Below are 20,222 nucleotides of genomic sequence, written 5' to 3' on the forward strand. Positions count from 1 at the left end.
CTTTGCCACCACTAGGTGGCGCACAGGGAGCAGGTGGCTACATTTAAGTGAAGTTGAAAGCTTTGATAATGACCTCTTCATCCATTTCATGGGTGCCAAGGTGCCTCCTTTTGTCCTAGGCCTAAATAACAAAATCTGTTCTCAGCACATGCACAATGTGAGCTCAGATTCTGTGTTCAAGATCCCCTTCTCACCCTCCCTTGGCTGGCCGAGTGCAGGGTGCACACGTGACCAAGCAGGACCTCAAGCAGGCTGCCCTCCCCCCTCCCCAGCTCCCAGGTGTTGTGTCCATCCTGAGACACGCGGAGGAGGCAGTCGGTCCAGCTGGGACCCCTGGGAGCTGGAACTCCTGCAGGCAGGGCTTACCTTGGGCTCCCTGGAGCCTCCTGGAGGTCGTGGGCCTTGCTTGCTGGGAGCCGGTGCACGATGGTGTGTGCTCTTCGTTCTCCACATTACGAATTAAATGACCAAATCATAAATACCTGTAATTCTGGACTGCTTGTAGGCAGTTGGGGCCAGTGCTGCGGTGTAGTGGGCTAAGCCTCCACCTGCAGTGCCAGCATCCCATATGGGCACCAGTTTGCATCCCGGCTGCTCCACTTCCAATTCAGCTCTCTGCTAATGGCCTGGGAAAGCAGTGGAAGATGGCCCAAGTGTTTGGAAAAGTGAAAATATCTAGAAATAAAAGATCTGACAAATACTTTATGTAGGAATACAAGTAGATCTCACTGACTTTTAAGTCAGCAACAGGTCCTTTTCCCTTTCCCTGGTCTTATTTTCCCCTCAATTGCTGATTTAAAAATGATTGGCTTTGGCAGTATGTAAGAAGCCAAGTCCGCTAACAGCTGGGTATGGCAATTAAGCCAAATTCCTTAGAGCCGTGTCTTCTGGACGCTTCCCTGCCAGATGCAAACCACAGCTGCTTTGCAAGTGACAGTGACCCAAGGGGGCAAAACAAAAACCCCTGGATGTGAAAGAGAATATAGTGTGAATCACATCTAATTTTAAATAGTTTAATTTATATATTTTCATGAAGATAGGTCCAAAAGAAACGCACTTTGCAGATTTTATTTCGGTTACAGCACATATTTGTTGAGGACCCACGCCGTCGCCAGGTGCCTGTTCCACAGCCTGCGGGAGATGCGGGGGGACACTTCCGGGTGGCCTGGAAACAGCCACTAAGCAACCAGGGCCGCAGAGTTCAGAAAATCCAGCGCATCACCTTGCCTAGACCCGGGGACAGTCTTCAAGTGTTCTGAAGTCTGGTTATTTCTCTTCTATTTAAAAGTCCAAGGTACACGGCCCAGTGTAAACAATAAATCCCAATCTGTCACACTGTGGGTGAGGCCTCATTCCGTGCTGTAAGGAGCCGTCCCGCACCACAGACAGGAGAAGAAGTCGCCTTCGGTCCCTGGCAGAGCCATGGAGACTTCTCCCCTCCGCGGCTGGCGGCGCGCTCCGGAGTTCTTTCCGACTTGGCCTGTTGGTCGCAAGATACAAACGCACAGGGTCCATGGTGGAGAACAGCAACGCCTAGCCATGTGTCTTTATTATGAACCGCTAAGATCCTATACAAGTACAATACCATAGCATGCCCGTTAATATACAGAGGGAGGTGGCCGAGCGTCTCGCCAGCAGTGGAGCACATGATCGGGAGCAGAGGGGGCACTGGACGGCGGTGTTACGAGGCCGACTGTGTGTGGGTGGGCAGGGCGGGGTGGCTGGAGTTCTGGGACACCCGTATACCCTGCCGAAATATTTAGGGTAGCCGGGAGTAGAAGAGGACCCCTTTCTCGCCAGTCTCCCAGAGCGAGGATTTACAAAACCTTAGAAAAATGTAAGCAAATGAAGTCTCCTATCTGTGCGTCTCCTGATTCGGCTGTGCAAATCAGCGATTCGGTCTCCTCCCGAGTGACTTTTTCTCCCAGGACCAAGTCATCAACAGTGATCATGGTTCAGTACCTTATCGTCATCAGCAACATAAATATTGGGCTTAGCAAGTGTGGTGGCGAGACAGGAGAGAGTATGTACAATATTTTAGAAGGCATTCTGTGACCATTTTTGAAGAGTTCATACAAAAGATAACTAAGGTTACACCAGTTCCTCCTGTTGACATCATCAAAGAAGAAACTTTGGAACTGTCTTTGTGTTCACGTGCACTGTTTCGTAGATTGTTCTAGAAAAGCGAGAACGGCACCGCTGATGTGACGCCACGTGCGTCACGCCTAAGCTAAGGTAACTGGCAGAGGGCATAGTTTTCCTGAGGTTTGTAAGATTTTTTTTTTTTTTTTTTAACAAAACAGAAATCACAGTGACCAAGTGTAGCGCGAGTCTGAGCGTCCGGGGCGCGCTGGGTGGCCCTTGTTCTTGCGGGGACTAAATGACTCGCCACTGCATGATGCTGGTGTCTTTCCCGCCTGTGGAGATGAGGTGGCTGTCTTCACAGAGGAAATCCACGTTGGTGACGTGGCTGCTGTGCCCGCTGTATATGTGGCTTGGAGCCTGAAGAGTGACAGGGAGGGAAGAATGACAGGGAGGAGTGGCAGAGGGCCTGAGTTCTAGACTGCGGAGTGCTTCAACTCCTCCCGGTACTCAGCAGCACCCAGCTGCGCACCTGCTCTGTGCCCAGCACCCAGAGGGACCTAGAAACAAGGCTCTCCCGGTCCCATCATTGCAGGGCGGCAGACATGAGCCAAGGACCTGCCCACAGCTGAGATTGTGCTCAGTGCCAGGGACCGTGCCAGGCTGGGGGGCAGCCTAATGGGGGTGCAAACCAGAGGTTGGGGGCTGGGGCTGGGGCGTCCCAGGGAAAGAGAGTTGGTTCAGGGAGGGTGAGGAAGGGCGCTCCAGGCACAGGGCGGGTTCCGCTCAGCAGGGCTGAAGCAGAGGGAGTGAGGGTATAGGGGAAGGAGGGAGGCCCGGAGAGCTGCTGAGGTCTCCAGGGGGCTCTGCAGGCCGGGCCGTGGCGGGCTTTTCCCAGGGTGCTGGGGATCGCCAATAACAGGGTCACGTGGGTGTCTGGGGCTGGCCTGTTCACCCACAGCCTGAGTGCAGGGCCCAGGTGAGGGGTGGGGAGTTGGCTCCCTTACCCTAAACTGAGCGCATGGGTAGGAGAAGAGGTGCACTTTGCCGAAGTCGTCGCCTGTGGACAGCAGGTTTTTCTCGCGGGCCCGACAGACGGCATTGATGTCAGTTCCGTCCGAGCCTTCTGGCCACACTCCTAGAACGGAGACCACAAACACCACTGGAGATACCACAGCCCCTGGCCACCCAGCACAGAAACTGGCCATGGAGCTGCCACGAAAACAGAATTGTCTGACATCCCAGGCTTGAGGAACAGACGCCAAAAGGAGGCTCTCGGCCTCGGCCTCTCCTCCCGGTGCCACCCCGGGGCCATTCTCAGGGCTCCCTGCCACGCTCAATGCCGCTGTCCGCCACGAGAGTGGCGGTGCAGCTTTCTGGGCTGCCCACTTCTTTGGGGGCCCCTTTTGGCTGCTGCAGCACAGAGCGTGCTAGAGACCCCCGATATGGACCTGGTGCTTCCAGCTCACCCCAGAGGGCCTGACGGGGGCTCCCTGGCCTCTGGCCAGCAGTTTCTTCACATGGCTGCTGCTGTTGTTGTTTCTGGGTAACTCTTTACACGAGAGACTTTCTCTAAAGGACTCGTTAGCCCTGGCTGCGTGTGTGCCTGCAGCCGCCGTCATCCATGGCCGTGACGCCTGCTCCCCGAGGTCTCCCCTGTGGCTAGGGGGCCTGGAATGCCGGCCGGGGCAGCAGGAGTGGGCAACGCCTCCGACCACTGCTCTGGGAAACCCTCACGGCCGTGAGCAGCAGGAGGCACAGTAGCTGCTCTGCTGGCAGCTCTGGGGCAGAGTGGGGGTCTCGCGTGGAACAGCAGGAAATGGGAGTGTGCTGGCTCCCGAGAAACCTGGGAGTTGGCACCGACTTCCCGGCGCGTGGCTCCTATGCATGGGATGCTAAGTACTGCCTTTTGGTTCCCCTGAACTGTGTTGATTCATTTGAGGTCGTCTGTGAATATATTCCTTTGCTGAACTGGGAAGGAGTGAAATATTTAGTTTCTGGATTGAAAAGTTGTAACAAGCCCGACAAGTGATCTGTGAGCGTGCCGAGAGCGCCGTCTGATCCACTGAGGCCATGGTGGCAGCGCTGGGGAGCTCCCTCAGGACCCGCGGGTGTATGCAGCAAAGTGACTCGAAGGCCATCCCAGCCATTGGCCGGCTCTGCCTGAGCAGCGCGGGGTGTGGTGGGACAAGAACGGCGCCCGAGGCTGCAGGCTCTCAGAGTAGACGCACGTGAGGCCTGAACCCAGCCTACCAAACACGTGGAAGCCCAAAGTGCAGGTGTACGTGGCCCATTCGATGTCTCTCGTGGTCTCCACACTGACGACTTGCTTACAAGCAGAGGGGACCCCTGGAAAAGGCAAGAAGTCTGGTCACCCCCAAACTCAGGCCCCTGGCGCTCCCCTGAGTGCCCTAGCACCCACTGGCCCGGCAGCTGTCGGCTTGCCCTGGACAAAGCTCAAGCCCTAGCTCATCTTCTTTCATGTCTGTGTCCCACAGGCTAGCCTCTCTTGTCTGGGACCATGCCCTGGGCCCCAGGTACTCCCCACCCTGCTGGAGGTCCGGCTGCCCGGCACACACAGGCACACTGTACACATGCACACACATGCCCACACACATGCACACACCAGGATCATGTAACCCCACAGTCCCACACAGACACACTGTACACACGCACACATGTGCACACACCCTGAGATCACCCCAACCCCCTGTCTCATATGGACCCACTGTATACACACAGACACACATGCACACACCCAGGATCACCCCAACCCCACAGTCCTACACAGACACACTGTACACACACACACACACACGCACACACCTTGAGATCATCCCAACCCCACAGTGCCACACAGACACACTGTACACACGCACACATGTGCACACCCTGGGATCATCCCAACCCCACAGTCCCACATGGACCCACTGTATACACACAGACACACATGCACACACCCGGGATCACCCCAACCCCACAGTCCTACACAGACACACTGTACACACACACACACACACCCCGGGATCACCCCAACCCCACAGTCCGAGATGGACCCACTGTATACACACACTCACATGCACACACCCTGGGATCATCCCAACCCCACAGTCTCACATGGACCCACTGTATACACACACACACACACACATGCACATACCCTGGGATCACCCCAACCCCACAGTCCCACACAGACCCACTGTACACACACACACACACTCCGGGATCACCCCAACCCCACAGTCCCCTCAATTCCGGAGTTGGGAGCACAGGGCATGGAAAGCCACCCTGCCAAGTGCCTAATGCCTCCCAGCTCTGACGTGTCCCCCAAATGAGCTCTCACTGGCTGGGGGGCAAGACTGTGAGATTCTAGAGCCAGCAGCTGTCCCTGAAAACCATCACTCCTGGGGAGGCAGGAGAGGGAGACCCCGTGGCTGCCGTCTTCCCTGGCACCTGCCACACTGCCTCACCCACCCATCCCATGACTGTGCCTTCCTGCCCACCCGTTGGCTCCCAAGCCGGTGGCCTGTATCTGAGGCTCGACTTTCACATCTGTAAGATGGGGATAAACCAGAAGGAGCACTGCACAGTGAGAGGAGAGGGTGACGAGCAGTGCACTTTGCAGGGCCCCTCGAGGTGGGCAGGGGTGAGGCCGAGCCTTCCTCATGCCCTGTGAGCCCAGAGCTGGCTGGTGACAGGGGCTGGTGAGGGTTGGATGGTGAAGCCGGGAACGTGGCCGGGCGGGCGGGCTGCTACTCACAGTAGAGGATCTCATAGTCTCCGGAGTTGGACACGAGGAACTGGGAGTTGACGGACCAGTCCAGGTGCGTGATGAAGCTGGAGTGACCCTGGGGAGAGAAGGCCGGGTGAGCCTCTGTCACCTGGCGGCGAGGGGCGTGCAGGGGTGCCGGGGCCAGCAGACACTCACGGAGCACTTGCCGAGGCGCGTGTACTTCCTCCCATTGTCACTGACCCCGTAGATGTAGATGCAGTTGTCGTGAGAGCCGATGGCCAGGAAGTTCCCGTCTGCAAGAGCAACGAGCGGTGTCTCGTTTTATTGCTTCCGGGGGGCGGCGCCGCTGCCCCCACAGATTCAGACAAAACAGCCAGTGTTCGCAATGACCTCAAAGAGGACGGTTTGCGTTCAGGTGGGTCCTAGGCCCCTTCCTGAGTGATCTTTTGAAAACACACTCCAGGCTACAGTACAAAGCTCGGGCGATTGACAAACTCCCTGTGCCCAATTTCAGGACATCTCAGAGAACCCTCGCCTGGCCAGCCTTGTGCCCACCACTGAAGGGTGAGACCCGGCTCCTCAGCCAGGCCCACGGTGTCCCCCAGAACATGCCTCCCCAAAACACGCTCCCCACTGCACACATGGGTCCTCCCACCCCGTCCCCCAAACGCTGTTGCTAGGCAGGAAGTTAGAAATCAGCCCACCTGGGTGAGAAGGGCCTAAGGAAGCTGACACCTACGCAGTCAGCATCTGCACCCAGCAGCCGTGGTGAGTGGACACACCGCCCAGCGGCCAGATGCAACCGAGGCCCGGACGGCCCCTGGCCCCAGGGAGCGCCGTCTCCTCCTGGCCCATACCTTGCCCTCCCCATCTAACTCACTGAGCCGCGTGCCCCGGCTCGCTCCGAGACTCTGACGTTTCCGAAACTTCCTCCACTGGGATAAGTTGGGTTTTGGTGCAAAACAAAAAGCAGCTGAAGAACTCCCAAGGATACGCGAGCAGAGCCCGGGCCCTGAGAGGACAGAGGCGCGACAGCTGGGGTCTGTGTTCCACTATGCACTGGAGAGGCAGGGAGACTGCGGGGCTCCCATCCACTGGGTCACTCCCCTCAGCGCCCGCAGAGCCCAATCCAGGTCTCTTATGGGTGGCAGGGACCCTCACCTGTCAACGCCCAGGGTACATGGTAGCAAGAAGATGGGATTAGGAGCAGAGCGGGACTTGAACCCAGGCTCTCTAACATGGGCTGGGGGCCCCAACCAGTGGCTTCACAGCCAGGCCAAACACCTGCCCCGGGGGCCTTTTTTATTGATTGGTTTCCATTGACTGGGGGCTTGCACACAGATCTTACACCAGCCCAGCAGCACCGCACAGCGGATAGCCGCGAGTCTGGCTTTGCCAAAGAGGGAACGGAGGCTCAGGAGCCTGCTGGAGGGGACAGAGCCAGGACAGTGCAGGTGGGAACGACACCACCCACGGATCGGGAAGCCTCCGTGCTCACCTTACCAGGGCCTGAAATGACAAGTGAGACCTGGAGGGGGACAGCTTGCAGGTGGCAGAACAGCACGGTCTCTGGGGCGGCTGGGCTGCTGCTGGGCAGGCCCGTTTGTCACACAGGGCACCGGGATTTGCTGCTCAGAGACCAGGCTGCTGCACCTGCTGGGGGAACAGCCCAGGATGTGGGGGCACCAGGTGGCCGGGGCAAGAGGCAGGCTAGGGGGCAGGGGCTGGGCAGAGGCAGAGGATCTGATGCCAGAAGTGACACCAGTGAGTGTGATTCTGATCCATTGTCGTCCAAGCAGAAAACACTCACATCTCAAACAGTGATGTGGGCCAGAGGAGTGAACAGGTGTAAGGTTGTGGTCCACTGCCCCGGCCCTCACTCGGGTCTGTCTTTTCATGCGTGGATTTTTGTCCTAGTTACATGGGTTAAAGCAGAAGAGGCAGGCCAAGTATGTGCAGTTGGATTTCATGAAATTGAAATTATTGTCTTCCTATTTCTGTTCTTCTACAAAAATTAATACAATTTTAAATCAATAAAAACTCCATTTTGTCCAGTCATAAAGTGCTCTAGAAGGTTCCTGACGTGCAGGTTAGCAGGAGAATCATCACTGCTACACTTCTGTATCTAAGGAATGGAGGAGGGGCCGGCACTTGGCCAACAATCACACTTGCCTGTGGTTTCAAAACAAACCCACGTAACAGTAGCTTGCTAGCATGAGACCATCTTATGTAACATATTTCATAAATAAAAAATTGCTAATAAGGCACAGCTGATGGATACCAGATGGCGGTGGGGATGCTCTTGGTTCCCAGTTCTCGGAGCGCCAGAGGATCCCCCACTCTGGGTGAAGCCACTGTGCACCCTGGGGCTCTGCCGCCTTGCACAGCCCAGGCAGGCCCCTGACTCCATGACAGCTGAAACCTGGCCCTCCCTCCAAGCGCTCACAGAACCAAGAAATGACGGGAAGGTTGTCTGTAGGTTCACTTTTGCCAGGTAACTTTCTGGCCCCCTGCACACCTGGCATTGACTTAAAAGATTTACAGAGCAGCCTTCCTGAAGCTCAGCTGTCCACACTCCTCCCCTGTGGATCTGGACTGGCGTCTACCCAAGCCAAAGAGTGTAAAGGAAGCAGTCACCCACAGCGGGGGGCTGGGCTGGGGGCTCCCTGGTCCCGCCCCGCAGCCAGGGAGGACCACCCATGAAGCTTCTCCTGTAGAAGCTAGCCGGCATCCAGAGCCCTCCTGAGCCTGAGGGCATGAGAACGGAGCACTCATAATTTAGCCGTGACTTTTCTTAGTGTCCCACGGCTCTGGGAGCTAACTGGGAGGTGGGCTATATTTCAGGCTGGGATTTTGGCCGTGGGCTCCTGGAGTTCCACATCCACAACAGCCTGTGTTTGAGCATTTTCTCCTATTGTGGTCTAAAGAGTACAAACATTGGAATCTAAAAAGAAGCCCACAAAGGGATAGCCTAGGTGCTGGGGAAGTCTTGTGCACAAGGAGAGAATGCACGCTGCCGAGCCCGTGCTGCTTTGCCCTGGGCAGGTGCACTGTGGTGGGTTCTGAACATGTTGATGTGGTCAGCATTACTGACCATCCACCCTGGAGTCAACCCTGTGCCATGAGCTGGGCATACAGTGCGCAACAAGTGCGACCTCTGTGGCCATGGGATTCTGGGTCACTCCCCGAGGGTCTGCGTCCCCCACCCAGCACAGTTCTGATGACATCACCTGTGACACCTGCCTACTGCCCACGGTCAGCATAGCCACGCCTGCTCTTGCAGTGGAGCCTCCAGACAGTTTGCTGTCTGGCTTGACCAGGTCACCTCGCTAATGAAAAGGGCACTGGATTCAAACGTGCGTGCCTGGCCCCGGCCAAGCTCTCACCTGGGCCCTCCATGGCCCCCGGCCATGACCCAGAAGCCTAAGAGTCGCAGCTCCTGATAGGAAGAGCCCCTAGGTCTCCAGGGAGCAGTCATCAGTGTCAGTGACAAGACCTGGAAAGTCCCCAAAGGCTCTGCTGGCGGTGGCAGGCGACAGATGCTGGAGACCAGGCCCTCCTGCAGGCGGAAGAGGCCCCAAACAACTAAGAAAATGATGATGAGGCAGAATATGGGCTAGAATGAGCAGAAAGCAACACAACAGTTCAGAGGTCACGCGTCAGATGCATCCTGGGTCAAGTGCACCTGGTCCCCAGGTTGCTGGGTGAGAGGCCCTGAACTCTGCTCAGACACAGGAAAAGGCAAGTGAAAGGTGCTCTTCCTGTCAGAGCAGGAGACCACAGCCCTACCACGAGGCAGAGACGACACCGCCAAGTTGTCGAACAGAGAGGGCCCAGGGGGCAGTGGAGCTCAGCCTCGGCCACGCACTTCCGTGGACCAAAGCCACAAGTTTCCAGAGTGTCAGCACTGCCAGGTGTCCTGCACATCACAGAAAAACGCTACTTTCTAAACCAGTCACGCAACGCAAAGCCTTAGAAACACCCACCCAGTAGCAGTGAGAGCTCCCAGCTTCCACCCTGTCATTTCCAAGCCTCAGTTCATGCACAAAACGGACTGCGAGCGAGCACCTGGGAGAAACAGCTGGGGTACGTCTAAGGCAAGCACATGGGGGCGGGCCTTGGGCACAGTGGTCAGAATGCCACTTGGGAGGCCCACAGCCCGTGTCACAGGGCCTGCATCCAAGTCCTGACTCCATCCTGGTTCCAGCTTCCTGCCAATGTGCAGCCTGGGAGGCAGCAGGGGAGGCTCAGGTCCTTGGGTCCCTGCCCCCACGTGAGAGGTCCCGATGGGGCTCCTGGCTCCTGGCGTCGACCTGGCCCAGCCCCAGCAGGTGCCAGCATTTTCAGAGTGAACCAGTATACAGAAGATTGATTCTCTCTCTCTCTCTCTCTCTCTCTCTCTCTCTCTCTCTCTCTCTTTCTGCTGTCTCTCCCTCTTTCTCCCTCTGCTTTTCAAATATATACAAACAAATAAAAAAAAATTTTTAAATGTACAAGATGATCCTGGAACAACCTGTTATGCTAGCTCACAGGGAATAAAGGTTCAGGAATACAGGTCAGTTCACAACAACTCAAGAGTCAGTCTGAGTGGAATGCACTAGCCATAAACTGTTCTACCTGTAGTTATATATAGCTTGAATAGATATAAACATGCATGCACGCACACACACACGCACACACGAAGGTGCTTCAAAAAGCTCATTGAAAATGGGATGAAAAACTAAATTTTGGTGCAAAAATATTTTGAAATCCACGCATACAAGGGTCTTCAATAAGTGTGTGGAAAATGTACATGAGAAAACTATGCAGATTTCAAAATTCCTTGTTCTAAAATAAACATTTTTTAAAAAGACTTATTTTTAATTATTTGAAAGGCAGAGTTGGGGGGAGAGAGACAGAGAGAGAGAGAGAGAGGAAGAGAGAGAGAGAGAGAGAATCATTCATCTGTTGGTTCACTACCCCAAATGGCTACAACAGCCAGGGCTGGGCCAAGCCAAAGCCAGGAGCCAGGAGCTTCTTGTGGGTCTCCCGGGGGGTGCAGGGGCCCAAGCACTCGGGCCATCTTCTGCTGCTTTCCCAGGTGCATTAGCAGGGAGCTGAACTGGAAATGAAGCAGCTGGGACACAAACTGGCACCCATATGGCATGCTGGCATCTCAGGCAGCGGATTAACAAACTTAGCCACAATGTCAGCCCCCAAAATAAACTTTTTTAAAAAATTTTAGATGTATAGAGACAGGAAAAGAGAGAAAGCGAGAGAGAGAGAGAGAGAGAGAGAGCACTCCACCCCCCAGTCACTGGCTCACTCCCCAAATGTCTGCAAAGGCAGGGGCTGCACCACAGCTGAAGCTGGGAGAACCCCATCTCAGCCTCCTACAGGGGTGGCAGGAACCCAGTTCCGGGAGCCATCACTGCTTCCCAGGTCTGTGTTAGCAGGAAGGTGGAGTCAGGGGAGGGAGCTGAGTCCACGCACTTCAGGATGGGGTGTGAGAGTCCTCACTGTCAGGCTCAGTGCCTGTCCTCCCACAGGGCATCCTTATCCCTACGCCTTCCCTGTGCTCCCTGGGGCCAAGGCAAGGGACTTGCCCTTGAACTTTTGTTTAACATTTACTGGAGCTATTAGCTAACACGATAAGGAAAAAGTAACTAAAGGCACCCAGACTGCAGAGGAAGAAGGAAAACTGCCTTTGTGACAAGATCCTGTACCAAGGGAAGAATCCTAAAATTACACAAACCCCAAAACTAATAAATGAGTCAAGAGAGGTCAAATAACCTGATTCTTACCTCTCACTGTGCACAAGAAGTAGCTCAAAATGCACCACAGGGCCAGCGCCGCAGCTCACTAGGCTAATCCTCCACCTGCCGCATCGGCACACCGGGTTCTAGTCCCGGTTGGGGCGCCGGATTCTGTCCCGGTTGCCCCTCTTCCAGGCCAGCTCTCTGCTATGGCCTGGGAGTACAGTGGAGGATGGCCCAAGTGCTTGGGCCCTGCACCCACATGGGAGACCAGGAGAAGCTCCTGGCTCCTGGCTTCGGATCAGCGCGGTGCACCGGCCGCAGCGCACCGGCTGCGGCGGCCATTGGAGGGTGAACCAACAGTAAAGGAAGACCTTCTCCCTGCCTCTCTCTCACTGTCCACTCTGCCTGTCAAAAAAAAAAAAAAAATGCACCACAGACCTAATGCAAGGGCCAAGACAACAGCCCTTCTGAAAGAAAGCATAGGAGAAAATCTTCATGATTTTGGGTATGATATCAGAAATGTGATCTATAAAAGATAAAATTGATGAATCAGATTTTATCAAAATGTGCTTGAAAATTAAGGGGGCCGGTGCAATGGTATAGCAGGTTAAAGCCCCAGTCTGCAGTGCCAGCATCCCATATGGGTGCCAATTTGAGTCCTGGCTGCTCCACTTCTGATCCAGCTCTCTGCTATGGCCTGGGAAAGCAGTAGAAGATGGCCCAAGTCCTTGGGCCCCCATACCCATGTGGGGGGACCCAGAACAAGCTTCTGGCTCCTGGCTTTGGATTGGCACAGCTCTGGCTGTTGCAGCCATTTGGGGAGTGAACCAGCGGATGGAAGACCTCTCTCTCTCTCTCTCTCTCTCTCTCTCTGGCTCTACCTTTCTCTGTAACTCTGCCTTTCAAATAAATAAATAAACCTTAAAAAAAATAAAAAGTCCATCAAAGTGAGGACATGCAGATACCAGAACCCTCACCCACTATGAAACAGCACAGCCACTCCAAAGCACAGCTTGTAGTTTCAGAAATGCTAACATAAATTCACCCAAGGGGGCCGAAAGACAAAGTGCACAGGAAGACACACACACACCAGGATGCACACGGTGGCCTCATTCCCAACAATCACAACCAGAAGCAGCTCACAGCTCTGTCACCTGACGGAACGTGCTTTACCCAAAGAATGGAATTCTGCCCAGCAACTGAAGAGGAACAGACTACTCACACGCACACACACACACACACACGCCGACCACAAAAGCATCACCCTAACTGTGAGAAGCCAGAAGCCACAGGCCACGTATTGTCCGGCTCTGTTTATATCCACGGGGAGAAGGCAGCTTACAGAGACAGGAGGCATGGGGTGCACATGAATCGTTTACGGGCACGGAGGAAGCCTCCTGGGGTGATGGATAGGTTCTAAAGCTGGGTTATGGTGCTGGCTGCACAACTCCATGAATTTACTAAGAATCATTAAATTGCACACGTGTAATGGGTAAACTCTTGTGTGTAAATTCTCTCAATAAAGCTTGTAAGTTCTCATCTTGAGCTGCATAAAACACTATTAACAGATGAAAAGACCAGGGCCTGGGAGCTGCTCCGGCAGATCATGGGAGGAGGGGCAGACGGTGGATCCTGGGTGGGGCGGGGTCACTAGTCCAGGGGGTTCACAAATTTTTAAAACACCCGAGCGGAGTGACCCGACGGAGGAAGAGAACCCCCAAGTGCATGTGTGACTTAAACCCAGCCTGAGGAGGCCTGTGAGGGAGTTTCTGGACAGCACCTGCACACGACTCTGCATTTTGAGGGAATCTGAGAGCCGGGCCGGCTGGGGTTCTAACCTGGTGAGTACCGCATGACAGACAGCTGCTCGTTCCCATCCGTGTGGACAGTGACCAGGTCCTTCGTTTCCGTGTCGAACACAAACCACCTGTGGCAAAGGTGAGACAAGCACAGTGAGGCTTCCAGTGGAGAGAAGCAGCCAGGCCGCTGCAGCGACACTGAGCCCACCAAATCCGCCGCGAGGGCTTCACCAGCACTCTGTGTTTGTAACTTCCCAGCTCTGCGACACGGAGCTACCTACACACACACCTCCCAAGGCTGTGGCCGGAGGGAGAGCCCGGGGCAGGAAAACGGAGGATGCCCAGGACCACCTGCCAGAGCTCACCCAGGGCAAGGCAGGCCGGTCCCAGAGTCTGGTCCTCCGGCACCTGCTCGAGGGCAACCAGCAGGGGGCAGGAGAGGACAGGGGCCTGGGAGAAGACGAGCAGGGAGCTGTTTTTGGAGCTGAACCTGTGTCCAGCTGCCTCAGCCGTTCAGGAGCTTGGTGCTAAGGCAAACTTACAACAGACGTGGAAGTCTCTGTGCACTCTGATTAGGACCTAAGACTGGCCGATGGCTGCCCTATGTCGGGATGACTGAGCCGCCTGCCCCTCACATCCTTAGGTGGAGGCAATGGGTGGGACCTGGCAGCCCAGGGGTGACAAGACACGGGGGCTCCCTGCTGCCGCCATTTCACACCAAGACACGGACTCCCCCTCTGGCCCTTCCTGTGCCCACTCGCCAGGACCTCCGTCCCCACTGGAATCCGATTTCGTGCCTCGGCTTTGATTCCTTGCCCCTTTAACAGCTGCTTACTTTTAACGCTCTGTCTAACCGTCCTGGGGGGCAGCCTAGAAAGCATCTGGGACGTCCTGTTAAACTGACAGCAAAAGGAGCTGAGCCTGGCTGGGGACCAGGAATACGGAGGCACGGGCGGAGGGGACATCCTAGGACACTGCCCGTGACCCCGAGCGTGTCAGCACGCACCACCACGAATCAGCAGGTGACAGCGATACCCTTCCACCAGCGTGGAGCCTGCTGAGGCAGAGCATAAACTGTCTCAGAGAAAGGTGGGGCGGGCTATGGCACGTGTGTGTGCACGTGTGCACATGTGTGCATGAGCACATGCACGTGCATTCCTGCGTGTCACTGCGCACGCTCTCCGGAAGAATCCGGCTGCTACATGGACTCCAGCTCCTGAGATGCCGCCACCTACGACTCGCCGATGGCTGCTCCCTCCTCATGCCTCCCCTGCAGTCCTGACAGAATCTGAACAGCTCAGCTTCTGGGGGAGCCACCCAGAGCCAGATAACGAGCCGCGCTCAGGGGGAGGGGCAGCCCTCCCTCCTCCGCAGCTTTGTGTCCCGTGGTCCGAGTTACCCACAGTCAACCGCGGTCCTAAGTATCAAATGGAAAGTCCCAGAGTTCGGCGATTCCTAGGTGTTCCATCGCATGCTGCTCTTCTCCATCGCCCCCCTCACTTCCTCTCCTTGGGCAGGCACTGTGCCATCTCACATCACGACAAGAGAGACAGGGAGAGAGCGGCCACAGCCGACTGCTATTAGACCACGTAGTGCTAAGTGCTCCAGCTTATTATTAGCTGTTGTTGCTAACCCCCTGCCAGGCCTACTTGCTCACAGGTGGGTATGTACAGGGAGAACACAGGGTACCTTGGGCTCGGCTCCGTCCAGGTTCTGGGTACCCACTGGGGGTCTTGGGACGTGTCCCCCACGCTGTGTGTGTGTGTGTGTGTAAGAGAGAGAGAGAAAGAGAGGGAAGGAGGGAGGGAGGGAGGGGAAGGGTAGAGAGCACGTTTATAGGAGGGCCCATAGCGTTCCCCAGATTTGTCCCAAGGCTCAGAACGGCAGGGACCACTGTCGTGAGTTCTGTCTTTGAGTCTTGACTTCATTCTCAGAAGTCACTAGAAGCTGTGCCCAGCCCTGGGGAAACAGACCACGGCCTCTTGCCGTGAGCTGTGCGCGGCCATGCGGGTCTGAACTTACCTCCCGGTCAGTGTTCCAACGGCAACCACAGACCCTGAAGGATGAAAACCAGAAGACTGAGCTGGATCCTAAAATGTTGTAAAGGAAGTGTAAATCGATGGCCCGATACAGCACTGCAGCACACAACACACAGCTCTGACTGCTCAGGGCGACGCCGTCTTCGCAAAGTCTTTCCTCCCCAGAGAGGAAAATGGAGCCTCCTTGCCACCTTCATTTTTTAGAGGTTTTATCTTTTCCTCTTATATCTTCATGTTCCCACAGCAACCAGACAAAAGACAAATGAGGGCAGACTCTGGTTCCAGGTTGGGGTTTGTGTAACCCACTCCTGATGCTGACCCCCGCCCTGAACGGCCAGCCCTTCACACACACCTGTCTGCCCAGCTTGGAAACACAACCCCTGCACAACTCCAGGACAAAGACGCTCGGGGTGAACTGCAGGTTCTGGGCCAGTCACAGACTCTGACACACGTGGCAGGTGATGGACAGACACACACCAGGCCCCCGTGAGCCACAGTGGGTGCCGGGCCAGGCTTCCCAGGGCAAGCCCTGCTCGAGGCCTTCGAGCGGTGGGGGCAGTGGGCTTGCGATTGCTTTTGGATCAGAGATTCTGGGGCAACAGTAGGGTCACAGTGCTGGAGGCAATCAGCTGTGGGCCCACCGGAGGATGGCGGTGGAGGCTGTGGGGTTCACAACATGGAGTCTGCGGGGTGAGGAGCGAGGAAGGCCAGGGCTGCACTGTCACAGCGCGGCTCTGGCCAGTAGGAGGTAAGAAGGTGGTGGAGGCCTTCTCCTTTCAGTAAAAGGTAAGGATTGACCGGATCCGTGTTTCACATGGGCGCTCACTCGGTGGAGGTGAGTCACAGCAAGGCCAAGGCGGCCACAGCAATGGAATGGGAAGAGGAGGCCTGGCCACCACTGGACCCGCAAACAGAGCCCAGACACTGGCCCCACTATTCAATGCTTCTCTCCCAAGTGGGAGCTGTCAGGAGGTCCAGGGCTGCCCCTGGCAGGCAAGCAGAGCTTCTCAAGCCCACTGGAAGCTGTGCCACTCACAGAGCACTTCTGGGCCTCCTGCCAACTCCAAGATGGAGATGGAGGCTCACAGAGGCCCGGTGCTCCTGCTGGAGGCCACACAAGTGGCGGGCAGAGTAGCTAGGACCAGAGTGCACATCTGTGACTTCCAGGCCAGAGCCCTGCCCTTCCACCAGGCTAGGAGCTCAGCAGCCCACTGTGGGCGGGGATGTGGAAGGGCGGTCGCTGGTGTCTGCAGGGCTGCCCTCTGGGACACTGGTGCCCTGCCGCACTTGCTGGCTGTGGTCACTTCTGCCAACCCCCTACATCTCCCCTGGTCCCATTTATTTCTGCCCCTCACCACGGGGGACAGGCATAACACAGAACACTCTTTTCTGTAGCCCATGCCAGCATCAAGGCCTACACGGCGCCTTCCTTTGCACGCAGTGTCCACCCCAGGGCCCTACCAGCGACCCCAGGGACCAACGCCCCCTGCCCCCTCTGAAAGCAGAAGAAATGGAGCCCCACAGCCCGTGGAGCACCTGGGAACAGCCTCCAGGGCAGCGGGCTCTGCAGGGCACCAGTTCTTCCTCTGGGGCTGTCTGCTCTCTGTGGCATGGGCGTGACTGCACGTAAGCCCTGCTCTGTCACTTACTAACGCAGGGACCCTGGCACCCCATTTAGCTTCTCTAAGCCTCAACTTCCTGATCAGTAAGATCAGAGTGAGAAAACCCTCCAGGCTACAGAGCTGCTGTGAGGACGAAGGCTAATATGTGTGCAGGGCTCAAGGAAACACATGGCTGTGTACACGTGGGGAGGGGCAGCTGGATGCTCAGAGGTAGCGTGAGTTCCTTCGCAGCGTGCACAGGGTTGCCAGCTCTCCGGCCGAGGCTCCCCTGTGCCATCAGACTCACAGCACTGGGATGCACTAAGCTGTATGTTTTCTGCACAGCTTGTAAATCCCCATTCAGAAGGGACCTGAAACAGGAGGCAGCTCCTACACGGACATCTCAGCCCTGGACCAAGGCCGAGTTTCCACGTTCACCTTGGCAAGCTCGACAATGAACTTGAGTTCTATGTGCATGGGACCTCCCCAGGCAATGAATGCAATGCAGATCTAAAGAGACAAATTAAGTGACATTTGCTTTGGGACAATTTCGTATCACTATTAAGTGCATGCAAAAATAAATGGACATTGTTCCCAATGAGCTGTTTTTAAGAAAAATGGAAACATAACACGCATGGTTACCTCTATTATCTTGTCCCAGACAGGCCGGTGACCCACAGCGTCCCAGAGAATGGCGTGCTTGTCGTGCCCACAGGTCAAGAACTGAGGTTTGGAGGCATGGATGGCCAGCCCCCAGAGCTCGTCAGTGTGGCCCTACGCAAACAGAGACAGACAAGGGCTCTCTGTGACACTGGCCGATGCTCTGGGCTTCTTCCCTCCCCCACCAGGCTGGAGGGGGTCATCTCAGTGTGCAGCGTGGGAGGAGGAGTGGCTCAGAGCGTAGCGTGTGTGGTGGGCCTGCCGGGCTGGCTGTACCTGAGTGATGGGTGCAAAGTCCCCGGCCAGTGTGCCCTGTAGCACGAAGTTTCTGGTTGTGCCTATTAGGATGATGTCTCCTTTCCCCTTGGCCACTGTCCGTATTGGACCAAACTGTTCTGGGATCTGCATGGGAAAGAGGCATAGAGGAAGAAAACATTTAAAAGGTCATTAAGCCATTAGCTCAGTCATTCAAAATACAGTTGTTCGTGGCCAGTACCATGGCACAGCTGATTAAAGCACTAGTCTGCAGTAATGGAATCCCATATGGGTACCAGTTCGAGTTCTGGCTGCTCCACTTTCTATCCAGCTCTCTGCTATGGCCTGGGGAAGCAGTGGAAGATGGCCCAAGTCCTTGGGCCCCTGCACCTGTGTGCGAGACCCGGAAGAAGCTCCTGGCTCCTGGCTTCGGATCAGCTCAGCTCTGGCTGTTGTGGTCATTTGGGGAGGGAGCGAGCTGAATGGAAGACCTCTCTCTCTCTCTCTCTCTCTCTCTCTGTAACTCTTTCAAATTAAAAAAAAAAAGATCTTAAAAAAAAAAAAAAAAAACCAAAACAGTTGTTCATCAGTATCGATAGGGGGCAGGGCTGGTTCCAGGACCTTCTGTGGACACCACAGTTGACTGATGATCAGGGCCCCTGTATGAAATGGCATGGTGTTTACACAGAACGTTTGGGAGAGTGACCAGTGGATGGAAGATCCCCCCTCCTTCTGTAACTCTGCCTTCAAATAAATACATCTTTTAAAAATAAAATTAAAAATAAGAAAACACTTTTCTTGACAACATTAGAAATGAGGACCATTCCGGGCTACTTCACTCTTTGCTTGTTGCAATGTGATAGGCGCAGCCCAAAGACTTCAAAACACTGTAGTGCAACTTAAAACAGTGCGCTCTCTGGCCTGGTCACTCTGTTTGGTGTTAAAACCCAGTGTGGATGCTGACAAACACACAGGATGTTCTAAACGCTAAGACCCAGACGTTCTAGACCCACACATGCCCTGATCATCAAGGTCTGTGCCCATGAAAGGAGCAAAGGCGAGCGCTGGAGCCAGCAAGTTGATGTGGGCAGGAGGGGGTGGATTCCAGGACCACGGGCAGCAGCCCTGCCTTCGCCCACACCCTCTCCCTCTCACAGAGCTAAGGCTGACCCCTGCTGGCAGAGGAGGCCACGTGGTTTCCCCACGGCTGCTCCTGGCCATGGGGACCTCACCACTGTCACCAGATGTGTTGCATCCATAGAATACTACGTCATGCCAACAACTTTCAGAGCTGCAGACTCAAGTGTTCAGATTCCCAGGGAAAAGGCCAAGGGTGACAGCCTCAGGGTCACAAGTTCCTGGAGCAGTGTTTGCTGACTTACCTCTGTTTTGTGAAGTTTTTGGTAGTTTCCATTCCAAGAGATGAGCTTTCTATCCTTGCCTCCTCCTGACACCAGGGTGCCATCTCTTAACATACAGAGTGCAAAAATGCCGCCTTCGTGGGCCCCTTGAACTGCATGGCTTATTCGGTTCGTACCTAGACACGCGGGGGAAGCCATGACTAGCATGTTATCCCAAGGCTCACCTCTGCCCACTTTCCAATCCCATTCCATTCTCATTGTAAGAGGTGACGTGGTCGGCTAGAACGCCATCGTCAAAGGGACCTGGACGTTCTCAGGGCGGCTGACAAGTGCACACAGGGCCACTGGGTGGTGAGGGAGGCGTGTCAGCAGGTGTCAGCCACGCGGCTGAGCCTCCATCCTGTACCACCGTCACCCCACTGAGCTGTGCCCCTTTGGTCCAGTGATGTGGCTGCTCTGCCTCTCAGCTGCCCCCTTCCTGCAATGGGGCTGTTCTACGGACACGACGAGCCCTGGAGGGAGCACCAAGAGCAGGAGGGAGGCCGAAGGTCGCCCAGTGATCCTGAAATGACACCGGTGGCTCTGTCTCCATCTTTGGCCTCAACCCTGAGGACAGGGTGGGTATGTCCCCTCTTCCTGGACCTGGGCAGCACCCATCACTGCTCGCCTGGCCTCACTGAACATGTGTGTTGAGTGTCGAGCCAAAGGAGGCCTCCCAGCCGACTCACTGGAACACCTGCAGCACCCAGCACCTGCCTGGCACCCCACAAATGGCTGCCAGGAGCCACGTGGACCAGAAAAGATCCTTAAGTGTTTTATAGCTCCACGGTCACTACTAACTTCACCACAGACTAGAGACGTCACTGTAGACTCCTAGTAAAGCCACCGGCCCACCATCCCGGCCTGGGCTGCAAGGGCCTTTGGGGGATGTGAGGCCCACAGCTCCGCCACGCT

General features: G+C 55.6%; 1 protein-coding gene across 4 annotated transcripts in view; it reads right to left on the minus strand.

Annotated features, from left to right (window-relative positions):
• Window positions 1–999: 999 nt before the first annotated feature.
• EML1 (EMAP like 1) overlaps window positions 1,000–20,222 on the minus strand; it is a 175,278-nt gene continuing 156,055 nt past the window's right edge. For all 4 annotated transcript variants that reach the window (XM_062181106.1, XM_062181105.1, XM_062181108.1 and 1 more), the window contains exons 13-22: window positions 19,290–19,444; window positions 17,929–18,054; window positions 17,635–17,766; window positions 15,375–15,442; window positions 13,392–13,480; window positions 6,011–6,108; window positions 5,843–5,930; window positions 4,336–4,431; window positions 3,090–3,220; window positions 1,000–2,502 (exon numbers count right to left, since the gene is read on the minus strand). In XM_062181106.1, coding sequence (XP_062037090.1) covers window positions 2,377–2,502; window positions 3,090–3,220; window positions 4,336–4,431; window positions 5,843–5,930; window positions 6,011–6,108; window positions 13,392–13,480; window positions 15,375–15,442; window positions 17,635–17,766; window positions 17,929–18,054; window positions 19,290–19,444 — 1,109 coding nt within the window. In that variant the 3' untranslated portion in view covers window positions 1,000–2,376. The remainder of the gene's footprint in view (window positions 2,503–3,089; window positions 3,221–4,335; window positions 4,432–5,842; window positions 5,931–6,010; window positions 6,109–13,391; window positions 13,481–15,374; window positions 15,443–17,634; window positions 17,767–17,928; window positions 18,055–19,289; window positions 19,445–20,222) is intronic.

This window comes from Lepus europaeus, chromosome 22 (genome assembly GCF_033115175.1).
Source record: "Lepus europaeus isolate LE1 chromosome 22, mLepTim1.pri, whole genome shotgun sequence".
NCBI classification, from domain to species: domain Eukaryota; kingdom Metazoa; phylum Chordata; class Mammalia; order Lagomorpha; family Leporidae; genus Lepus; species Lepus europaeus.